Source organism: Trematomus bernacchii, unplaced genomic scaffold (assembly GCF_902827165.1).
Source record: "Trematomus bernacchii unplaced genomic scaffold, fTreBer1.1, whole genome shotgun sequence".
Lineage (NCBI taxonomy): Eukaryota > Metazoa > Chordata > Actinopteri > Perciformes > Nototheniidae > Trematomus > Trematomus bernacchii.
Genome location: NW_022987720.1, coordinates 2,348,241 through 2,368,632, shown reverse-complemented (window position 1 = coordinate 2,368,632; position 20,392 = coordinate 2,348,241). Strand labels below are relative to the sequence as shown.

General features: G+C 38.9%; 2 protein-coding genes across 4 annotated transcripts in view; one reads left to right on the top strand and one right to left on the bottom strand.

The window, feature by feature from the left end:
• The window catches only part of chrna2b (cholinergic receptor, nicotinic, alpha 2b (neuronal)), an 11,276-nt gene extending 9,844 nt beyond the window's left edge, over positions 1–1,432 (top strand). The window contains exon 6 of the mRNA XM_034142903.1: positions 166–1,432. Coding sequence (XP_033998794.1) covers positions 166–291 — 126 coding nt within the window. The 3' untranslated portion in view covers positions 292–1,432. The remainder of the gene's footprint in view (positions 1–165) is intronic.
• On the bottom strand, positions 1,426–20,392 carry ptk2bb (protein tyrosine kinase 2 beta, b). 3 transcript variants are annotated; one of them, XM_034142900.1, is made up of 31 exons: positions 19,986–20,392; positions 15,002–15,237; positions 14,516–14,694; positions 13,981–14,068; positions 13,451–13,530; positions 13,296–13,358; positions 13,005–13,059; positions 12,757–12,897; positions 12,572–12,646; positions 11,699–11,800; positions 11,430–11,547; positions 11,251–11,287; positions 11,010–11,044; positions 10,845–10,889; positions 10,662–10,759; positions 10,094–10,175; positions 9,146–9,246; positions 8,489–8,604; positions 7,645–7,745; positions 7,426–7,515; positions 6,089–6,293; positions 5,584–5,692; positions 5,437–5,496; positions 5,214–5,336; positions 4,517–4,669; positions 4,244–4,279; positions 3,684–3,708; positions 3,526–3,560; positions 3,186–3,320; positions 2,963–3,043; positions 1,426–2,394 (listed from the first exon to the last, which is right to left on the bottom strand). In XM_034142900.1, exons 2-31 carry the CDS (start codon positions 15,197–15,199, stop codon positions 2,179–2,181), a joined length of 2,982 nt encoding a protein of 993 aa, XP_033998791.1. In that variant the 5' UTR covers positions 15,200–15,237; positions 19,986–20,392; the 3' UTR covers positions 1,426–2,178. The 3 variants fall into 3 exon arrangements, with proteins under 3 accessions (XP_033998791.1, XP_033998793.1, XP_033998792.1); XM_034142902.1 differs by having other exon boundaries at positions 11,010–11,041; positions 19,986–20,389; XM_034142901.1 differs by lacking the exon at positions 19,986–20,392 and adding an exon at positions 16,926–17,041.

Genomic DNA, 20,392 nt, shown 5'->3' with positions numbered 1-20,392 from the left:
ACCCCCATGACTAACACCTGCAATACGCTGAGAGGCTAAAGAGGAAAATCAGCCTTTTGTCAAAAACAAAGACAGATTTAAGACATCATAATAATAACCGAGGTGTTACTTAGTTTTTTTATTTCTTGTTTTCTCTCCGTCTCTTTTTGCTTTTATTCTACACAGGTGAAAGAGGATTGGAAGTATGTCGCCATGGTGATTGACCGCATCTTCCTGTGGATGTTCATTATTGTGTGCCTGCTTGGGACCATCGGCCTCTTCCTACCCCCTTGGCTAGCTGGCATGATCTAGCTCATGGGAGAATGTGTGAAAAACCCATAACCACCATTAGTTAGTGAATTTGAAATTCAAAATGTAGCTGAACTCTACTTCACGTTTGTGTGATATACTGCGTTAAAGGCCTCATGAGGCTATCACGCTCTTTATGCACCACCAAAGCAAAAGTGGGGAAAAACCGAAAGGTAGCATTTTCTGTACAGCGGACATCTCAGACTCACTTGGCTCAACTTTTATCCCTCTAAGCTGCACTTTGCCTCAGGTGTAATGGTACTTAGGTTGAGTTTGACCCTAATGCTAACATTAGCATGTTAACAGGCCCAGAGTTGGCAATTGGTAATGTGCTCATGGTTAGCACAACCTCAGATTTGGTATGTTAGCATACCAATGGCAGTATGCTAATGTCCCAATGTTTAGTACAATGTATCTTTTAGCATGTAAGTTAGGTGTAACTTGCTAGTAAATCTGATGGCACCAGCATCAGTGTTGGGTAAGGCGTAACCGTTGTTTGTGGAATGACACTTTTTAAATTGACTTTTTAATGATTTTCCATGTTCAGTTCTTTCAATTGTTAACACAACATAGATTGAGACACAGATCAATGTTAATTATTGTTTTAACAGTTTTTAAAATGAGATGTATGTCTTTCAAGCAAAGTAATGCCTTAATTTCCCTAAAAATCACAAACTTTGAAATGTAAACTACAGCTATTGTTTATTTACTAGTAAAGTAGTGTGATGACTTTATCAATTATCAACAAGAAATGACTTTGAATTACAAGTCACCGGTCAGCAGCTTTAGTTTAGTATGAATACAGATGATTCTATGAGGAATGACTTAATTCAGTAATTAGAGGTCTACTGTCGTGACCTGAAGGTGATTCCTCTTCTGGGTAATATTAATGAACCGTATTCCATGGTCCTCCATGTTGTCAATGTCATTCAAATGTTGGATGAGATAAATGTGGAAACAGGTTTTGACCATCATTGGCATGCTGTACTTGAAATCCTGAATATACTGGACACACTAACCTGTGATTTGTGCTGGTTTGGAAAGCATTTCCCTTTTTTACACAGGTTTTCTTTCTGCCATACTGTCATGGTTTCATTTGTGTTATTATTATCATACAATGAAATAAATAAGCTCATGAAACCTTTAAAAAGCCGTCTTTATAGCATGTATTGAGTGGTGTGAAAATGACCTTAACAGCAGCGTCAGATTATGATTCCTACAGCTGGCCTTCCTAAATCTAGATTCAACGAGTAGACATTTACAGAGGTATACATCTTGATATTTATTTTTTCAACACTTGATTTACGTGCTAGAAATTCATATTTTATAATGATAGTGGAAATATTAGAGAGTTCCTGACAGACAATCCATATTCATGCCATTGTAGTCTTCATCTCATCATTTTTAATAAAATGCATCACAGTTAAACTTGGGATTCATACTGTATATAAAACACTTTTGAACATTTGAATGGCCGACTGTTTGGTTTTGTCAACTTTACATTTCACTTTTATTTTCTCTGCTATAAAAACCAAAAGTACTCATAAGGCACATTTTATATTTACAAGGTTTTTCAATTTCTGAGCAGATAATTAAATCGTTAAGAAAAGTTTACATAAAAAAGAAGTGTGAAATGGTGGCATCCTAGATATGATGCCAATGGACCATCATTAATGTTGGCATACAGAAGTACGCACGCTTTTTTCCAAGTTGTCTTACTTCTCCTCTGAGCTGTACCATAATATTAAAACATAGCAACACATATAGGTATGATGACGTCCTGCCACAGCCTGAATAAAAGCAGTTTGATGACATCTAAAATGCTCAACTGTGTGCAAATGTTAATTCTGACTGGAATGTGAATCATTAGCTTGATGTGTAAACTGTCCACTAGGGGGCCACTGGCTTGGCTAGGTTGGCCCTGACTCTGGCCTGGTCCACAGCGTCCAACATGTTCTTGCTGTCCATAGCCAGAGTGTGTGCTGCAGTGAGCAGCTGTTTCTTACACTCGTCCTTCAAAGAGGTGATGGAGTTCTGCTGGGCCAGTCGCATTTTGCTGATCAGCTCCGCCATGTCGTTGTTCAGCAGCTTCTGGGTGCCCTCTATCTGTGGGGGGGGGGGGGAAACAAACTGTTGGCCTTTTTCTTGGAAGACATTTTTACATGTGGCAGAAGGGAACAGGTGTAAATAATAAAGTCAATGATGGTTGAATTCCCATTTCCCTCTGTGAGCCACAGCCACCCCTACATTGCGATAATTCAAAAATCTATTAACACACCTATACAATATTATGTAACCAAAACAAATAACACCAAAATGCAACAGGTGTGTAATGATTTAACTCAACTGCATTATATTAACAACTTTTATTGTAATTGTGTCCATACATTTTGCATATACAGCACATATATGGTCCTTTGTTTACATTTTGTTGACCCCATGTGCATATAAACAGCTGCTTTTTCAAGTGAGCAACACATGCATTGAATTCTGTTTGATAAATATGGCTGTGAAGAAACTGCAGCTTATAACAAATGTACTTTTTTTCTTGAAATGGTCATTTGCTCTTCATCTCTTTGTGTTTGAAGAAGAGTTTTGTCACTTTTAGTTTTAAGGGAAAAATCAATAAAGGAAGTGTAGAAAGGAGATGAGGAAAGACAGACATTATGTGTACCTCAGTCCTCACAGACTCGTGTAAGGTGGGCAGTATGTCATCCACACTGCGGATCAGATCTCGTAGAGCCATCCCGACAGACTGTGGGCGGAGATCAATGCAGAGAATGAATTAGCTGTATGACTCAAGAGATTTGTTTCCATCACCATTCATACACCTTGCCTCTAAAGAGGAAGAACAACATCAAATCTAAATGAAAATGTGATTATTTTCTTTGGTGTACCTTAACAATAGTGATATATTTCTCCGGCGGAGCCTCAATGATGTCATTCTTGAGTTGAACAACAACTTTGACCAGGTCCATGACGTAGAGGTACACTTTGTCATCAGAGCGGTCCAGCTCAGCTGTGGGCGCAGCCTGAGGGAATAATGTGTTTTCATCATTAAAGAACTCATCCTCATTACTTGGCATCAATCCCCTTTCAATTGAAGGGCAATTTCACTTTCTTAAGATGATTGATTTTATTATATATAGTATCTAAAAATTCAAGCTAATGTATTTAATGATCTTTTTCAGAATACTAAAAGATATTATAATCCCAAAGATGAATTAATATAACTACCTGTGCTGTGAGCCGAGGGGGCTTCTCTGGAGGGGCTGCAGTGCAGAAAGATGAACAATGTGAGAAAGAGAGAACAGGAGGGTTTAGAAAGAAATTAACCCTCAGAACGACTATGTGAATATAAAATGGGAATTTATACATTTCCTTTGAGCGCTTACCATGCTCAGTGTCAGCTTCAGGGGACTAAAAAGAATAGAAAGAGATTAATTTCATGAGGACTATAAAATAAAATAATATGCTTATATACCACTTGTTTCCCTGGGATATAGTTGTTCCTATTTCCTATAAATGCTACTTTTAATATTCATACCATAAAAAAGCAATGTATGAATTAAGTATCTTGACAAGAATGCACATTTTTATATGTAAATTTGATCACTGGAGGAGAAAAACAAGATTGACATTTGTGTTCATTTTTTGTATTTTGGAGTTTAAAAAGTGTTTGTTTTGTTTTTCCTTTTCAGTGATCACAAATTGTCATCGTTGTACCTTTATTGGTTTTATTTCCAATTTGAACAATATAGCTTACTTTACTAGAGAAGTACCTGAAAAAAGTGTTCTAACTCATTATAGCTGCATTGGAAATATCATGTAGTTTACATACACTGTTAAAAGTAGTGTAGCTTTGAACAACCTATATATTTTTGACACTCTTCAAATGGGAAAACAATTGTATATTTAGAAAGAAAACAGTTTGAAGGGGGGGGGGGGGACCTACCGCTGGGCCCGCAGTGTCCTCTGGTCCCATGGGGTCCTGAAAAAGAACAGGCAGGTTCATTTTATAGAATAAGGTCATGGGCCCCCTCTTCGGAACTGTTATCAGGGGGACATTCAATTTAAAGCTAGTGTGGCGTTGAGAGTGAACGAGTGGGTCGATTTTGTTTAATGATGCCTCGTTCCACGTAGCCTCCAGGGCCAGAGTGAATTGAGTTGGGGGACACTGAGACACAGAGAGGGGGTTGACAAAAGAGAATGATGCTCTGTTTCCCACCAGGAGTTTCTCCTCCTTTTCCAGCCACTTCTCATCCTCCATCATCTGCTCCTTCTGCCGGCGGAGAGTGTGCTGCATGTCCTGCCGCTCCCTCTGCCAGAGGCGCGCCGCGTCCTCCCTGCTGTTCGGCTCCACTCGGAAAAACTCGCCCTCCTACAAATAATGGGAATATAACTTTAAAATAAAATTATGGATATTTAACAGATAGAGCCTTTTTTTGGGTCTCTTATGCATTCACTTTGAACTTTAGCTGTTAAACACAACTGAGAACTACACCTGCACACACTAGTCTGTGTTGGATGTGGCGTGTGTGTTACATGTTGTGATCATGTTTCTGTTATGTGATTGTGATGTGCTATATGTGACATGTATGTAGTAACGTGTGTTGTTTGCATTTTATTGTTCTCTTTTATCCTTTCGCCTGTATCTACTTATCTTTCATCCTTTTTTTTATAACTAATGCTGTTGATATATTGTGATTTTAAGGGTGTCCATTATCATCTGGCCGGGGACAACAGCTGGAAATGAGCAATGTTTGCTAAAGCCGCCCCATTTACAGTTTTTTGTGACAGTTGATCAATGGGGGCTGTCCACGACACTATAAACAAATAAACTAAAAGTAAACTTCAAATGTAAGAAAATAGACACAAACTCAGATACGTTTTAGAAATGTTAGACAATGCGCTGGGTTTCTCACCGCCATGCTGCGGCGGCGAGGAGACCTGCCCGGCAGCGTGAGAGTGCTCATGGAGTCGACGGGGGTCTGGTATTCACACGGGCTGGCCAGGTCAGGGGAGCTGGCACATAACGCCTCGTTCAGCTGCACAGACACACACACATGCACACACACATTAACACATGGATACATTTTTGAAGTAAAGCCTGTGATCTTGGGTTAAACAGGTGAGAGGTTACTGTACCTGAATGTGCAGACCGATACTGAGCATGTTCCCGAACCGCCCTGGTTTCATCCTTGATGGCTACAGCAATTATTTAGGAGAGGTATTAAAACACGCACTAATTTAAAACATTACATTTTTTGAAAATGTGGCTGACTTTGACAGTACCTTGGGAGGAGGCCCATTGAAGTTGAATTTGGGGTCGAAGAGTTTAGTGGAGCGTGCTCTGTCCCTCTCTCTCTCCACTTCCTGTTCCTTCACCATATTGTGGACATCGCTGACACATTTCAGACAACACATTATTGTATATCATGTCTTAAGAGATGTAGAAAAACACATCTTATAGACTGTTATTGCAGATAACTTTACACCGTTCTAAATCACTTAATTTGGATCTATCCATTTTTTTATGAACAGCTGATCTCTAAATATTTTTTATTATAATTATATCATATTCATTTAGTATATTTAATGGCTCTAATTCTATATAGAAATTAATCTGAGTAACCTTTTCCTTGTTGTTCATCAGAAATTACAGACTGAGAATCTCTAACAATTTACATGAGCAAAACACTTCAAATATATTTGTATGAACTTTGATGGCTTATCAAACTGAACCAATCTTAATACATTTCACTCCATTAAGTTATGTTGATATTGAGTAAAGAGGTACCTGATCTTGACCACCAGCTCGGTGAAGTTGGGTCTCTCTCTGGGGTCGTAGGACCAGCAGCGGGTCATCAGTGAGTAGAGGGCGGGGGGGCAGTTGTCGGGCTTGGGCAGCCGGATGCCCTGCTCCAGCTGGTTGATCACGTCTCGGTTCTCCAGCCAGAAAAACGGCTGCTGTCCAACACTCATGATCTCCCACATACAGACAGCTATCAGGGAATGCAAACAGAGAAAACACATGTTATGTTCCTCAATATATTATTATCCCATTGCTATATTTGGGTCCCTCGAGTACACTTGTTTGTGTTTAAGGCTATGTTCTTTGGTTCTCCTTCTTTCAGTATACGTTTCCCTTTTTTATAGGAGAAACTAAACTGACTCAAACTCAATCTTAACCTTCTTATTCACACAGTACTTTTCTGAATTGAAGCTCAGAGAATCCACACAATAAATGAATCTCAAGTGTGTTACACAGATTAAAAACAATTAAATTAACATAGTTCATATGTTCCAGCTCAATCGAGAGGGCAACAAAATGTTAGATTTAAGTGTTTTATCTTAATGCTTTACTTTAAAGACCATACAATCAGATTGTTCATGCCTTTTTTTGCCTTGAATAAAATAATAGAAATGTAGTAGATCCAGAATGTTTATTTTCAATTATTTGATTGTGATGAATCTATTTGTATGAAATGGACCAGAGAAGGCCATCACAGTGTGGCTACGTATTGGAGCACAACATAGTTCTGATGAAGTGGAGACAGGTAAAGATTCATTCAATAACCAGATCATCTTTCCTCCGCCATGGAGGTAATGTTTCAGATCGGTTTATCTCGGTTTGTCTGTCAGCAGGATGAAGGAAAAAGTACTGGCACGATTTTGCATGACATTTAGAGCAGTTCGGAGTCACAATGCTGATGCATACATTTTATATCCATTTAGCTACCATTGCGAGAAGGCATTTGTCCTGCATTCAGAATAATCTGAAAAAGATGAGTTCAAAGGTAGGGAAATTCCCTTGAAAGCACTCTTCAAGATGGGACAATTAGAAAAACAAATATTGTGTTGTTTAAACACACTGAGCAATTAAATAGGACACATCTTCTTTGAAGCGTCCATGTTGTTTCCACATTAGCTCACCAACACACCTACAGTACTTCATACACTCATAACTACTCCTTCTGACATCGGTTCATGCAGTGCTTGTTTGGATTAAAGATTAACCAGCTGCCTGCCATTAGCCATCTGTGTGTGTGTGTGTGTGTGTGTGTGTGTGTGTGTGTGTGTGTGTGTGTGTGTTTTCCTGTCTGTACACAGTGTGTTTATGTATCACAGGCTCACCAAACATCCAGACGTCGCTGGCTGTGGTGAAGCGTCTGAAGTTGATGGATTCTGGGGCCATCCACTTGATTGGCAACCGAGTAACAGACGCTGCAGGGAAAAAGGAGATAACAATATTTAGTTGTCTACAGTTTTCTTTTTTTAACAGGGATACAAAGGGGTACAATTTCTAAAAATATTATTTATCGTTTTCTCTATACTGGTTTGTGCCTTCGTTACCTTTGTAGTATTCTTCATCCTCAATGTATCTCGACAAACCGAAGTCCCCGAGCTTCACACAGTCTGGACTGGCAACTAGCACGTTCCGCACAGCAATGTCTCTGTAACAAAATACAATTGAAACAGAAAACCAAAGTTTACAGATGGACATGGTGGAAGTGGAAATGATCCAGAGGGTCTTTACTGGCCCCAAGCCCTCTCAAATTAACCTGAACTCGCTTCTCAACCACTGTTGTACCGCCACGACTGGAGCAGAAAACAATAAAAAAGGAATCTTTGCATTTTCCACACAGGCAGAAAGTAATTTCCTTTGTCTGTGTTTCCCTTCACAGCAGATTAAATCCAGAGTGGCTGCTTTAAAGCCTGACATCTGCTGACAGGAGTCTGAAGAAACAACTCAGCGAAACATCTCTGACATCAACTTTCTGTCATGTTTGGTGTTAGTATAAATAATTCAAGTTGAAATGACATTTTCTTTTTCTATTGTCACTACCTTATATGACTCCACTTTGCCTCCAGATGCTGTTTTTCTAGCTGTATTCATCTATTGAGCTGTCAACTTGCCTTTGTCCTGTGAATCAACACTGTGCACTAATCAGGCTCAGATTTATGAAAGTATTCCAGGAACATACTGTAACCCCGAAACTCAAAACATAGCAATATTGTATATATAGTATGTATACGTTTATATACATCAATTTATGGAGGATGTGTGAAGTGATTGGAAAAATGGATTTTGAATCATGACTATTATTTGAGAAATGTAAATGTAAAAGTTTAAAGCCTACAGCAGCTTCTCTACCTCCTGGATAGCAACACAAAAATAATAAGTGGAGCCCCCCACCTGTGTACCATGTTGACCCCTGCGAGGTAGACCAGAGCTTTGCAGATCTGCAGGCTGAACAGCACCAGCGTAATATCAGTCAGCGTACTCTGGTTCTGGGTCAGATAGTTCCCCAGCTGCAACATACAGGCGAGACAGAAAGTTACTTTCACAATCTGCACAGGAAGCATATGTAACTATAAACTACAGTTTTGATGTGTTTGGCTAAATGTTTGTTAAAAGGAAAAACACTGTTGTTTCTCTCCTGTACTTGAATTTTACTTCAATGAGATGAGCTGTGTTATCTGATGTGTTTTACTGTATATGGTCCCCAGGAAGCTAATATGTATAGCTAATCCTGAAGCTATGCTAATGGGGGTTTTTAATAAAGAAAGAAAGAAAGAAAGTAAGAGTCTTTGGGCCCCTTGGTACCAATTGAGCATTGTTTAAACACCACAGCCTACCTGACTATTGTTGCTGACCATGTCCATCCCTTAGTGACCACAGTGCACCCATATTCTGATAATGCGCCATGTAACAAAGCCCAAATAATTTCAAACTGGTTTCACATGACAATGAGTTCACTGTACTCAAACGGCCCCCACAGTCACCAGATCTAAATGTATAAAGGTGAACCTAATAAAGTTGCCGCTGAGTTTAAATGAACATGGCACTTACCTCTCCATGCTCATACAGCTCCATGACGATCCACACAGGGTCCTCCTCTATGATGCCAATCAGTTTGACAATGTGCTGGTTATCCAGGTTCTTCATAATTACTGGCATACACACAAAGTTCACAGCGTTATAGTTGTTATCACATTTATTTCATTTTATTACATGGCTTAGTTGAATACTCGATTCTGATTGGTCAATTCAGAACACGTGACACGTTGTTAATCCAGAACAGACAGACCGCTGTCAAGGACTTATTGACCGTTGTTAAGGACGCTCACATCTGCACAAAGAAGTCCGTTCGATTTAACTGTGTATACAGTTTTGGCCGAAAAGCAAACTGCATGCAGTTTGCTTTTCTAACTGACAAGACAAGAGCGACAAGCAAACAGCGGAGAAGTAACGGGCAGAAACCCTCCTTTTTACGCAGCGTCCAGACATAGACATCAAACGGCGACACATATTCAGTTGCCAGTTACTTTGGCATTAGGGCAGGGATATCTAGATACTTTCCAAGGTTTGACATAATGAATTGTGCTACTTTTAAAGCAAGCAACGATGTTTTCAAATCTGTAATCAAAAAGCTCCGCCTTCCTGCCGTTGCTACGTTTTTCAAACGGTAACAACAGACTATTTTCCTTAGCGGATGCATGTCAATTTAAATCAATACATACAACTATTTTTTAAATCAATAAAATCATTTTCTAAATCCATAAAAGCATTTCAATTAATATTGGGAGTCATATCATTACTTTGTTGAGAATGTGGCCATGTAATAAGCGGGATAATGTGCAGCGACTTGGTCATTATGGGGAAAAGAACACCGACAGGCTGATCAGGAGCCCGACGCGAAGCGGAGGGATCTAGATCTGCATGAAGGTGTTCTTTTCCCCATAATGACCGCGTCGCTGCACATTATCCCTTACATATTCTACGCATTTCTTTAATTACCTGCTTCACTCATGAACTTCTCCATCACATCAGGTGAGCAGTCTTTGCAGGTCTTCACTGCCACATTGGTCCTCTCTCCATTCTGTTGAATCAATAACACCAATTTAATGGGAAGTAGTGAGATTTACACAAGCAGAAAAATATTTTGTGACCTATTTGAATAGTTTATTGATATTTTAAGTCATTTTTCAAGCAATAACATGTAACATTTTCCTGTTCGAGCATTTCAATTGTCACAAATGTACTGCTTTCCTATGTCTTAATACAGTTAACTTGTGTTTTTGGTGATTTGGAATTATAAACGTTTAATCTGTAAATATTCATTTAGGCTTGAGATGATTGTGATTGATAATGAATATGATATTTAGTTGCAGCCCTACTTTACATGTAATGCATATTAACACAAAGTTACAAATATTCTACTACATATTAATGCAGCAACTGTGTCTCCTGGTAAGCAATTTATTAATTATATTAATCCATTATAGTTAGTTTATAGATTGTTATGTTACTTTTTCTATTTCTTTTATGTGGTATTTATGTACTTCAACTAGGAAGATACACTTACTAGTTTTTTGTAAACTCCATCGTAGACTTCCCCGAAAAAACCTTCACCAAGGATTCGGCCAAGAACAATGTCGCTTCGGTCGATCCCGTACTTAACAACTACCAAAAAAGATGTACATTCATGAAAGTTCAAAAGGGAGAGTTATTATTCTGCTAAATATATGAATACAAACTTTCAACTAACCTGATCTGGGCCTTTCATCCATAATCTCACAGTAGATATCAGACCCTGAAAATACAAAAAAAAGACCATTGTGTTTTTCTTTGTTTCGGTAAAGGACAAAAAGTTTGGACTTTTCTGCATATTGTATTAAACAGAGAAGTTAAACTTTTAAAACTGTCGGCTCACCCATGCTGTGTCTGATCGAGCTGGTGTCTCTGCTGCTTCAGAGAAAAGACAGAATGAGAGAAAGCCCCGCTCATAAATTGTCAACTTATAGCTCCTCAGAGCGCTGACAGAATTCAATAAAACAGCCTTTCTCATCAATAACTCTCATAACTCAATATCTTCTCATTTCCTATTACAACAGTACAGACTCTGCAGCTACACAAATCATTCAAAGTTGTAAAACAGCCAAACATCTACTCACTCTGTGGGAATCTCAGGCAGGGCGTGTGTATTGGCATCTAGGAGGGAAATGAGATCAGATAAATGAGATGATTCCAGTTTATATAATGCAATTTTCATACTTTTATGTAGCTTTTAAAGCTCCATCATAACTGTTGTAAGGTGATGTTGCAACAGGGGAAGTGGCAGAGACGTACACACCTTTATTTGGCCGGTAGATAATAGAATCATCCGTGTCATTCTCCAAGCGGCTGTACCCGTCAATAAGGTCCATCATGTTCTCTGCCATAGGGACGGTGGCCACGTTGATTGACAGACGCTATCAGATAACGGGGGAAAAGGGCGATGTAAGCACATGTCAAATTTCCTGTGCAGACACTCTCTTTAGAAATGATATTTACTTATTCAGCCATTGCGATTCTTAACACTGTCCAGAGTAATATTGTATTATAGGTAGATAGTGTACTTACTTGTCGGGCCCCCTCTATGAAAAGGTCTAAGAGAGCCTTGCCGTCGCCCTGAGATAAGCATTGTATTTTCTTGATCTGTTTGAAGTCGGCTAGGAAAGAAGGCTGAGCCACACAAAAAAAAGCGATTCAAAAAGATGATCATTATGGCTGATTATCTTAGAGAAACTGTGTTAGATTTATAATGATGTAGCATCCACTGATGGCAAGATAACTATCTTTGAAAATGTATTTCTAGACACAAAATATCCAGCAGCTTTCATTTATGCTATCAGACTAAAGGGAAAAATATGGTATTTCCATAAATTATAGGATTGCTTTAAATGAACAGTTTGACATCTTTGGAAATGAGAGGATTGAAACAACTCTCAGATTTGTATCAATATCATAAGTAATAGGTTGTATCTTATTTTGGTTTGTTTCATGAGTACAAAGAATGTATACAAATATAATATGGTTTGATGAGGGGTTATGCATTGGATGACTTCTTGGCCTTGAGAAACTGCTAGTCAGAGTAGACCTCAGGAAGTTAATCATTACATTTTAGAGATGCTGATAAGCAGATTAGTTTATATTGGACAGAGCTAAGCTGCCTGTTTCCCCTTGTTTACAGACTGTATGCTAAGCTAAGCTAACCGACTGAAAAGTAAAGCAATATCATTCTTCTCATTTAACTAACATAACTCAAATATCCAACTATTCTATAAAAAAAATCTAGTATTTAGCTAGATAGATTAGATATATAATACACAAAAACATAACATAACGTGTGCATACTTAGCCTCTGCTTTTGTAATCATGTTTATTTCCCCGTTTCTGGACAAATAAAGGATTTCTGATTCCTCAAAAGCTATACTGAAATCTTGCTGTGCTTACCGCTGAATCCTTCTGTGTGCGTTGGCGAATCCCCCTCCCACCGATGACCAGCTCCACCGCTAGACTCCAACCTTGCTGTTGACAAGTGAGTGTTCTTAAACGTTTTTAACATTAATGTGAAACCGAGCCGATTAAGGCTTGGAGAACATGCTGTTTATAAGCATGGGATTAAGGGGGCCACTCACCACAAGTTCACACGGGAAAACCTCTTCATCATAAGTGGCGAACTCTTTGAGGGTCTCGAAAAACTTGATCATGCAGTCGTCCTCCTTGAGTGTTGCGTACTGTTGAAACGTCTGCTGGATCAACTTCCGTAGCTGCTTCGACTGGATCACAAGCAGGGGGATTTAAACATATGATTTTAGGTACACTGATGAAGATCTAGGTCTGACTCAACTCATTAAGAATTGAAGTCTTGGTAAGGATGGTTTACCTTCATGCTGTTTATAAGCTGTGGAGGAAAGAAGAGGTCCAGGCCCACTTCTTTTCTAGATTTGTAAAGGAAAAGTCAGAAGAATTGTTGAAATAAAAAAAGAAATTTGCTTAACATTTTTTTAAAAACGTCATGTTTTAAATGTCCTATTTTGATGAACTACACAAATAAAGTCAAGCTTCTTAAAGGTTTATTCAACAGGATCCATCAGGGTTAATTAACTCAAAGCTCAAAATAATGAATTGGGTTGTATTTCACAAAAATGACAGTGAGAAGATGAATTGCACTTACTCTAGCAGCTCAAAGTTGGACTTCTTCTCGAGACCTTTTGCATTCATGTCTTTGTAGAACCTCCTGACAAAGGTAAAACAAGTAACAAGTTACAGAAATATAACGAACTTAAAGAAATTTGAGGGCAGAAGAATGAAAGGACTGAGCTGACTGACCTGATCTCCAAACAACCGAGCTGCAGCGCCATCCCATCACTGACCTTAGAGGCATGACACTGCATGTAATCACTACGCACCTGCCATTAAATAAAACAGAGAAATCAGATTAACAATAAATAGCAATGTTATACTGGACATCTCATAAAATAATTTGGATATGTTGGCATCATTTTTTCTTTTTATATGTATTTTTTAACTGACTGTTTGTTTATATTGAGAATATTAGCCAACAGCACATATTTGTAGGCACTGCTCAATCCTAAAAGCTGCTGATTAGTTAATCTGTACATTTTTGTTTCCATTCCTGTTTTAACAGAACTGAAGGTTTTATAATATTATTTGTAGATTTCATTCAAACAAAAAGAGTGCCACCTAAAGTAAAATCAAACCTTATCCACACAAAACCACTCCAGTACACACACTGACAGCTGCTCTTCAGGTATGAAAACATGATTGCTAATATCCATTGACAAAAAATTATTCTATGCCAGCCCAAAAGTAAAACATAAAATACAGTAGCTTGTTACCTGTTGGTAAAAAAACACTAACGTAGATCTGTCATCTTTGAATTTTTCCAAGAAATTGACAGGAACGTATCTGATACGAAGGTCATACCTGCAGTTGAGAAAAAAAAGATACACCATGCATGTTTATAAAATGCCATACTTTAATATAAAAACACTTACGTTGTCTCTCAACAGATCACTTTTAAATTAGGGATACACAATATCATTAAAGGATATGGTCAAAATATGCAAATAGGTTGGAAAATATCTAAATTACAATATTATTTGCGATAAATAGACAGATATTAAAGTTAACTCAGTTATGCCTTTCTGCTGCATACAGCATACTGCAGCTGAAAAACAACTAATTTCTTATTTAATTAGAAAAAATGAAGGATTGTAAGTTTGAAACGACCACACAAGGAAAGTTAAAGTGAAGTGTTTTACTGATTCTTTCAACTAGCTAAACTCACTTTAATGTTGTGTTTACTTGCATAAACTGACTTTGCATTGTCGATGAATAAAGCAACATTACGTCCTGGTAGAGGGCCTGTACCTCCACTCAGCTTCTATGTGATTGCTCTCGTAGCGCTGCTCCACCTCCCCGACCGTCAGATCTGGGTGCAGCCAGTGGAGTTCATCTGACTTCAGGTGCTTCAGCAGGAGGCCGTAGCATCCCGAGTGTTCGATGTTCGGCCCCAACCGACCACAGATCAGGATCGAACGGATGATGGCCTGAAGGACGCAGAATCAGCATTTATCTTTCGAAATATCATGAATATTCAATAACCCTTCAAGCTAATTCTAGTGGTTCAAGGATAACAAATTATGAGATGAAGCACCGAAAGACCATCATTTCTGGTGGTTCCCATTCACTGAAAGAGAACAAGATTATTTGTGCACTGATAAAGGATGTTTTACTTTCCTGTATGTTATGAAATGTGAATTTGTAATCTAAAGTATATCAGATAAACACGACTTCCCTATCACTGACATCTGAAACTACACTTCCTTTCCCCATATTTCTGTCGATTCCTCTCACCCTAATTTGCCAGGAGCTGTCACATTTAACCAGCTTGAAGTTCTTGCCCAGGTTGTTGTTGGTGCAGAAGCACACTTTGAGGATCTTGACGGGGCCTCCCTCCCCGGCCGTTAGCGAATCAGGGTTGGACTCTGCGCTGGTCGGTCTTGGACTTGGTACCTTCCAGGACAGGGTCTCCCCGGACATCACCTCATACATTTTCAAGGCTGGGTTGGCACCATCATATCAACTTCATTCTGTTCGAAAGACAAAGGGAACAAGTCATCAGTCAACCATCAGGGCTCCAACACTTCCACCCAGAAGTTTACAAAGCATGTTCTGTATAATAATGTGCTGTTTTTAAGACTGTGTTCCAGGTAAAGCAGGTTTAACTGAACTGACAATGTGTCTTTAACACAAGAGTACTGTGACTTCTTTATAGCACTGCACTTGCACTTAACATTCTTGCTGTGAGGTTGTGCCATGCAGTGACTCATATCATTTTATTCTGAGATCCGCTGATTACATTCCTTCCTAACCGTGATTTCAAGTGAGGGCCTGAGTGATTCGCAAAGAAAACTTGTGTCAGTGTGGAGACTTGTATCTTCTAAATCAGCGAGAAAAACTCCTACAAATCACCACTTCTCCCAAAATACAAACACAACTTAAACGTTATTACGTATGTGCTGTTGAAAGGAAACTACCTGTGTACAGGCTGACAGAAGAGTGTTGTAAAACAAAACAACACCTTAAATCTGTTCGGAAACCAAACAACAGTTATGACTAACCGGATATGTAGTAACCGGAGCCGTTATGCAACCTTTGTTGATTTTTCCTTTATGCAAGAATGTGAGGAGAAGAACTCCAAATGTAGCAGGGAAGCAGCTCTACTGCCCTTCTTCAAGGGAGTCTAAAGGGGAATAGGGTGACATATTTAACTAATATCACCATGAAACCTCCACAGTTCATTTGTATTTCTAAATATGCAATTGAGCAATGTTCAAACTCGCATACACTTCCAGAATAAACATTGGATAGAGCAAGGTTAGAAAAATGGGGATATCTCTTTGTATCCATCCATAAATCTGTCAATAGCAATCAAATAAAAAGCAGTTTTACCGTATTAAATGTTATATTAATCAGGCTATTAATGATACATGGACATACCACTTGATAAAAACCTTCAAAATATAGAAGAGGAGATTTCTGGCTGACAGTTGAAAAAAAACTTGTATTTTAAGGCTGGCCCTGTCCCAGGATCACAATGTCTGCCCACCAGCACCACTCAATCTCACTGTGAAACATGCTTAGTTAGTTAGCAGTGACTTCCTAATTTACACTTTGGCGCATTAGCTATAAGCTTCCAGATGCTATGGACAGAGGCAGGCTAGCTGATGCCCCTTGTTTTCGTGCTAAGCTATGCTCACCAGCTGCTAGCGACAGCTACATTATGAACAGAAAAAAGGGTGGTGTTATTCTTGTTAAAAATCCAACCCCTGGCATAAAACAAATTAGTTATTTCCAAATGTGTGACTATTCCTTTAAGACATAAATACCACATTAGAAATCCCAGCAACAGCAGATCCTGCTCCAGCCACTTAGCTTTAAACAAACATGGTAATGGAAACAAACATCATAAAAAGCTGAGCACACAATCACAGGCACACTGGACAAGCTGAAAGTCTGCACAAACTTAGATTGAACTTTTCATGAAGGTTTCATCAAACATTGATTGGGGCAGCAACAAACTGATGGATTAAATAAAAAAGCAGGGAAATACATCAAGAAGTGGTCTGACCTTAAGCCCCGAACATAAGTTGACTCTCTACTCTCTCATTAATATTCTGTCATTCAAACCTCTGGGCTGACTCAGCTAAGACTGGGCTAAATATTTTTTTAAAAAGCTCACCTAGCTTTGAGGTAAAGATTTCTGTTGGTTACCCACCTCACGAAAGTGTCCGTCAGATAAGAGTCAGAAGGTGTTTTCTTTTAAATAAAGCTCCATGCTGTTACACTGCTGCGAGGAAGCTGAGCTGTGTTAGTTTCTCTCAGGGCTTTCTGCCGCTGTCGGACAGGGTTGTGTTTTGTTAGCCTGAGGCCATGAATTCCCCAGCAGAGCCGTGTGGGTGTGTTTGTGTGTGTGTGTGTGTGTGTGTGTGTGTGTGTGTGTGTGTGTGTGTGTGTGTGTGTGTGTGTGTGTGTGTGTGTGTGTGTGTGTGTGTGTGTGTGTGTGTGTGTGTGTGTGTGTGTGGGTGTGTGTGTGGGTGTGGGTGTGTGTGTGTGTAGTGAGAAAGGGAAAGAGAGACAGGATGAGTGTGCAGCATGGCCGGCACATTGCACCATCACCTGGGTGTGGGAGGCCTGACAAGAGGGAGATTGAGGAGGAAGAGGGTGAAGTTTAGGATTACGTCTAAGAAAAACGTCCATTAATGGAAGTATGTAGGGTGGTGGATATACAAATACATTCCTTGGCTCACATGGGAGAAACAATGAGTCATCCTAGAGAGATACATACATACAGATTTCTACATGTGCTTAGACGGAATTGCAAAATCTGTTGTGCCAAAATGTTTGTCAGCTATGATAGAAAACAACAAAGAAAGACATTTGACCTCCAGTCTACTTCTTGTGTGTGAGACCTGATCTTTGTCTAGTTTTAATTCTAACACCTAATCACTAAAACACAGAAAAATGGGGCATTGAAAACACAGTAATTTGGACTGAAACACAACCGTTTCCATTGGAGTCATTTGGCAATTATTTCCTCCTTATTTATACATTCTTCTTCCATAAATATACTTTAGATTGTTGTTAATGTCACGTGTAAATTGCTAGAGGAGATAATAAAATAATGTAGTTAAACGTATTGCTTAACAAAGGTTTTAACATGTTAAATCTGGTAAATTTAGGGTCCCTCATTCGAGAGCTGCTCCTAAAGGTTCCTCTTACACTAACAAGAAGGAGTAAGCTGCTTCATAAATGTGTCTTATTGCTCTCACACATAGCAAAGAACATGTAAACTCATAACTTTGCTTTTATTAAGTGTTTGTTGAGGAAAGTGTGATAGATATGGGTCAAAGTCTGGTGTTTAAAGTTGCCAGCAAATGCCTAGTAAGATCCAGGGTCTTGGTTACTTATTCTTTAATCAGGTATTTATGGATTAAATTAATAATTTTGCCATTCTCATACTGTTTCTTGTTCAATTGTTTGGCAGTTACTTGTATTTTAGATGACGTTTATAATATGAGAAGTTTGGCTTATTTTGCTGAATATTTCATGTAGTTCTTTTTACAAATCAGTTGGACAAATAAGGCATGTGTTTGGCATCGTGCCATGCTGCTGTAATTCAGTTGGACAATAATGTTCTAGTTATTTCTTAGAGTAGGACAGTCTTGTCAACAACAAAAGCCCATAATTAAATTCACTGACGGGCATGAAGTCCTTTCTTCTACGTGTTTTTAACATCCCTCTAGTTTTTTTTAGGTGAACAAAAGAGACACTTTCCAGGCACACAGTGATGTTGCTTCTCTCCACACTGTCATGCTGGCACTTGAGTTGTTATGGTAACGACTGTTCCCAAGGGAGATTTTTTATCACAAAACTGAAACCAAGGTGGAGTGAACGAACCCTTTCAACACTCAGCCACAACAAACACTGCAACAGGAATATTCAGCACCCAAACATTTGTCTAGATGAGGAGTTATTCCTGCTCATTACTGCTGCCACTCTTCCCTAACTTAACTCCTGTTTCTTATTCAAAACATACTATGAGGTGAATGACAGGGACTGATACAGGATGACAAATTGTGAAAACTGAGATTAAAATTCCACAGCAGCTGGCGGAGAAGCTTCCACTTTCAACAAGGCTGTACATGAGAGAGAGAGGACATCAATACATTTTTCAAGCTGTTTATGACAACGGATGTTCGCTTACTGTAGATATATACTTTGATATCTATAGCTGCAGCAAATAATAGTGGATTAAATATAGTATTCTGTAAATATAACTAAAAACTGCCAACATTCTATAGTTCTGTATTGAGAATGTGTCACTTTTCTGGGGTTTTTGCCATTGTAAATTCGATATCTTTATGTCCGACAATTATATATTTTCAACTTGGAAATGTTTCCCTAAGTATGTATATTCGCAAATCCAAACCTAAAAAAAATGTATTCAAATCTCAGCAATTCAATTGAAAACATTTTTTGTTTGTTTGTTCTGTAACATGTCAACTACTTAGTGGAGAAAAGTCAATAGTGATTGTTTTTGTATATCTGAAAAGTCCAGTGTTGACTACAAAGGTGTAACCCTGTTCTCTCTTTGCAAACTGCATAGTAGTGAAAATGAAGACACAACATCCTTGACAGAATCTGTCATGACATGCAGTCATGACAATGCCCTGAAAGTCAGGGCATTGTCAAGAGACAGTTTTTCCTAATAAAGACAGAATGAGGGCAGTAGATAAGGGAAAAGGGTTTTCCTGGTAGGTTCTTGTCAACACAGGCAGGTATTGAGCTCTCTAAACAGTGCTGTGCTCAGAGGGTCTGCACACTGCACCGTCATGACCCCAGGCACTGGAATGTGGCTGCTGCTGCTGCTCCACCTGCACAGACTTGCTGTAATAATGAAGATTTCTCCCTCTATCTGGGGAGAGAATGGCAGCTAGCTCTTTACATTGTGCCATTATAAACACTACCACTACCATGAAAAAGAAAATACAAGTATTCAAGCTTAAAAGCCAAGTTTGACATCCAAAAACTTCCATTATCCCAACAAGACTGGAAATAAGAGTGGAGGAAAAAACTTGCTTTTTACAAACAGCAATCATCTACACTTTTTAAATTCGTGAAGTGGTTGTAATGCAGGCGTATATGTTTTTGCCGTTAACCCCTGTACAAGTGGGCCCATTGCAAGCAGTTGTGTAAATTGTAAAGCTCACCTCAGCAGAAGTTGTAAATCCCTTTGCTGTAATAAACATAAGCGTATATTAATATTTCACCTTACCTGATTCTGGTGTAATTCTTGTAGGGATAAAAGCCTTGCAGAAAGTGTTATTGCTCTCGAGAGTCCGGGCCTGACAGATTCTCTCTCTGTAGTCGAGCAGCAGGCGGCAGGTGGCCACTCCCTCACCTTTGCAACTCTGCGGTAAGGTGGGCCCACTTCCGTGTTTCTTGAATCTCGTGTCTTAAGTTTATGGCTGTCTGTTTAAGTTTTCAAACTTTTCCAAACGTATTTTTGTATCTGTTTCTCGTCTGAGTCTCGAAAGAGTGTCGCGCTTTTTTGAACGCACGAGCGATTTAGTTGTAAATGTCCTTGCTCGTTGCAAAACGCTCAAAAATAACTAGTTTTCCTATTTTAAAATAACGACTTTAATTACCACTAGTTAACTTACAAACGTATCTAGTCCTGCT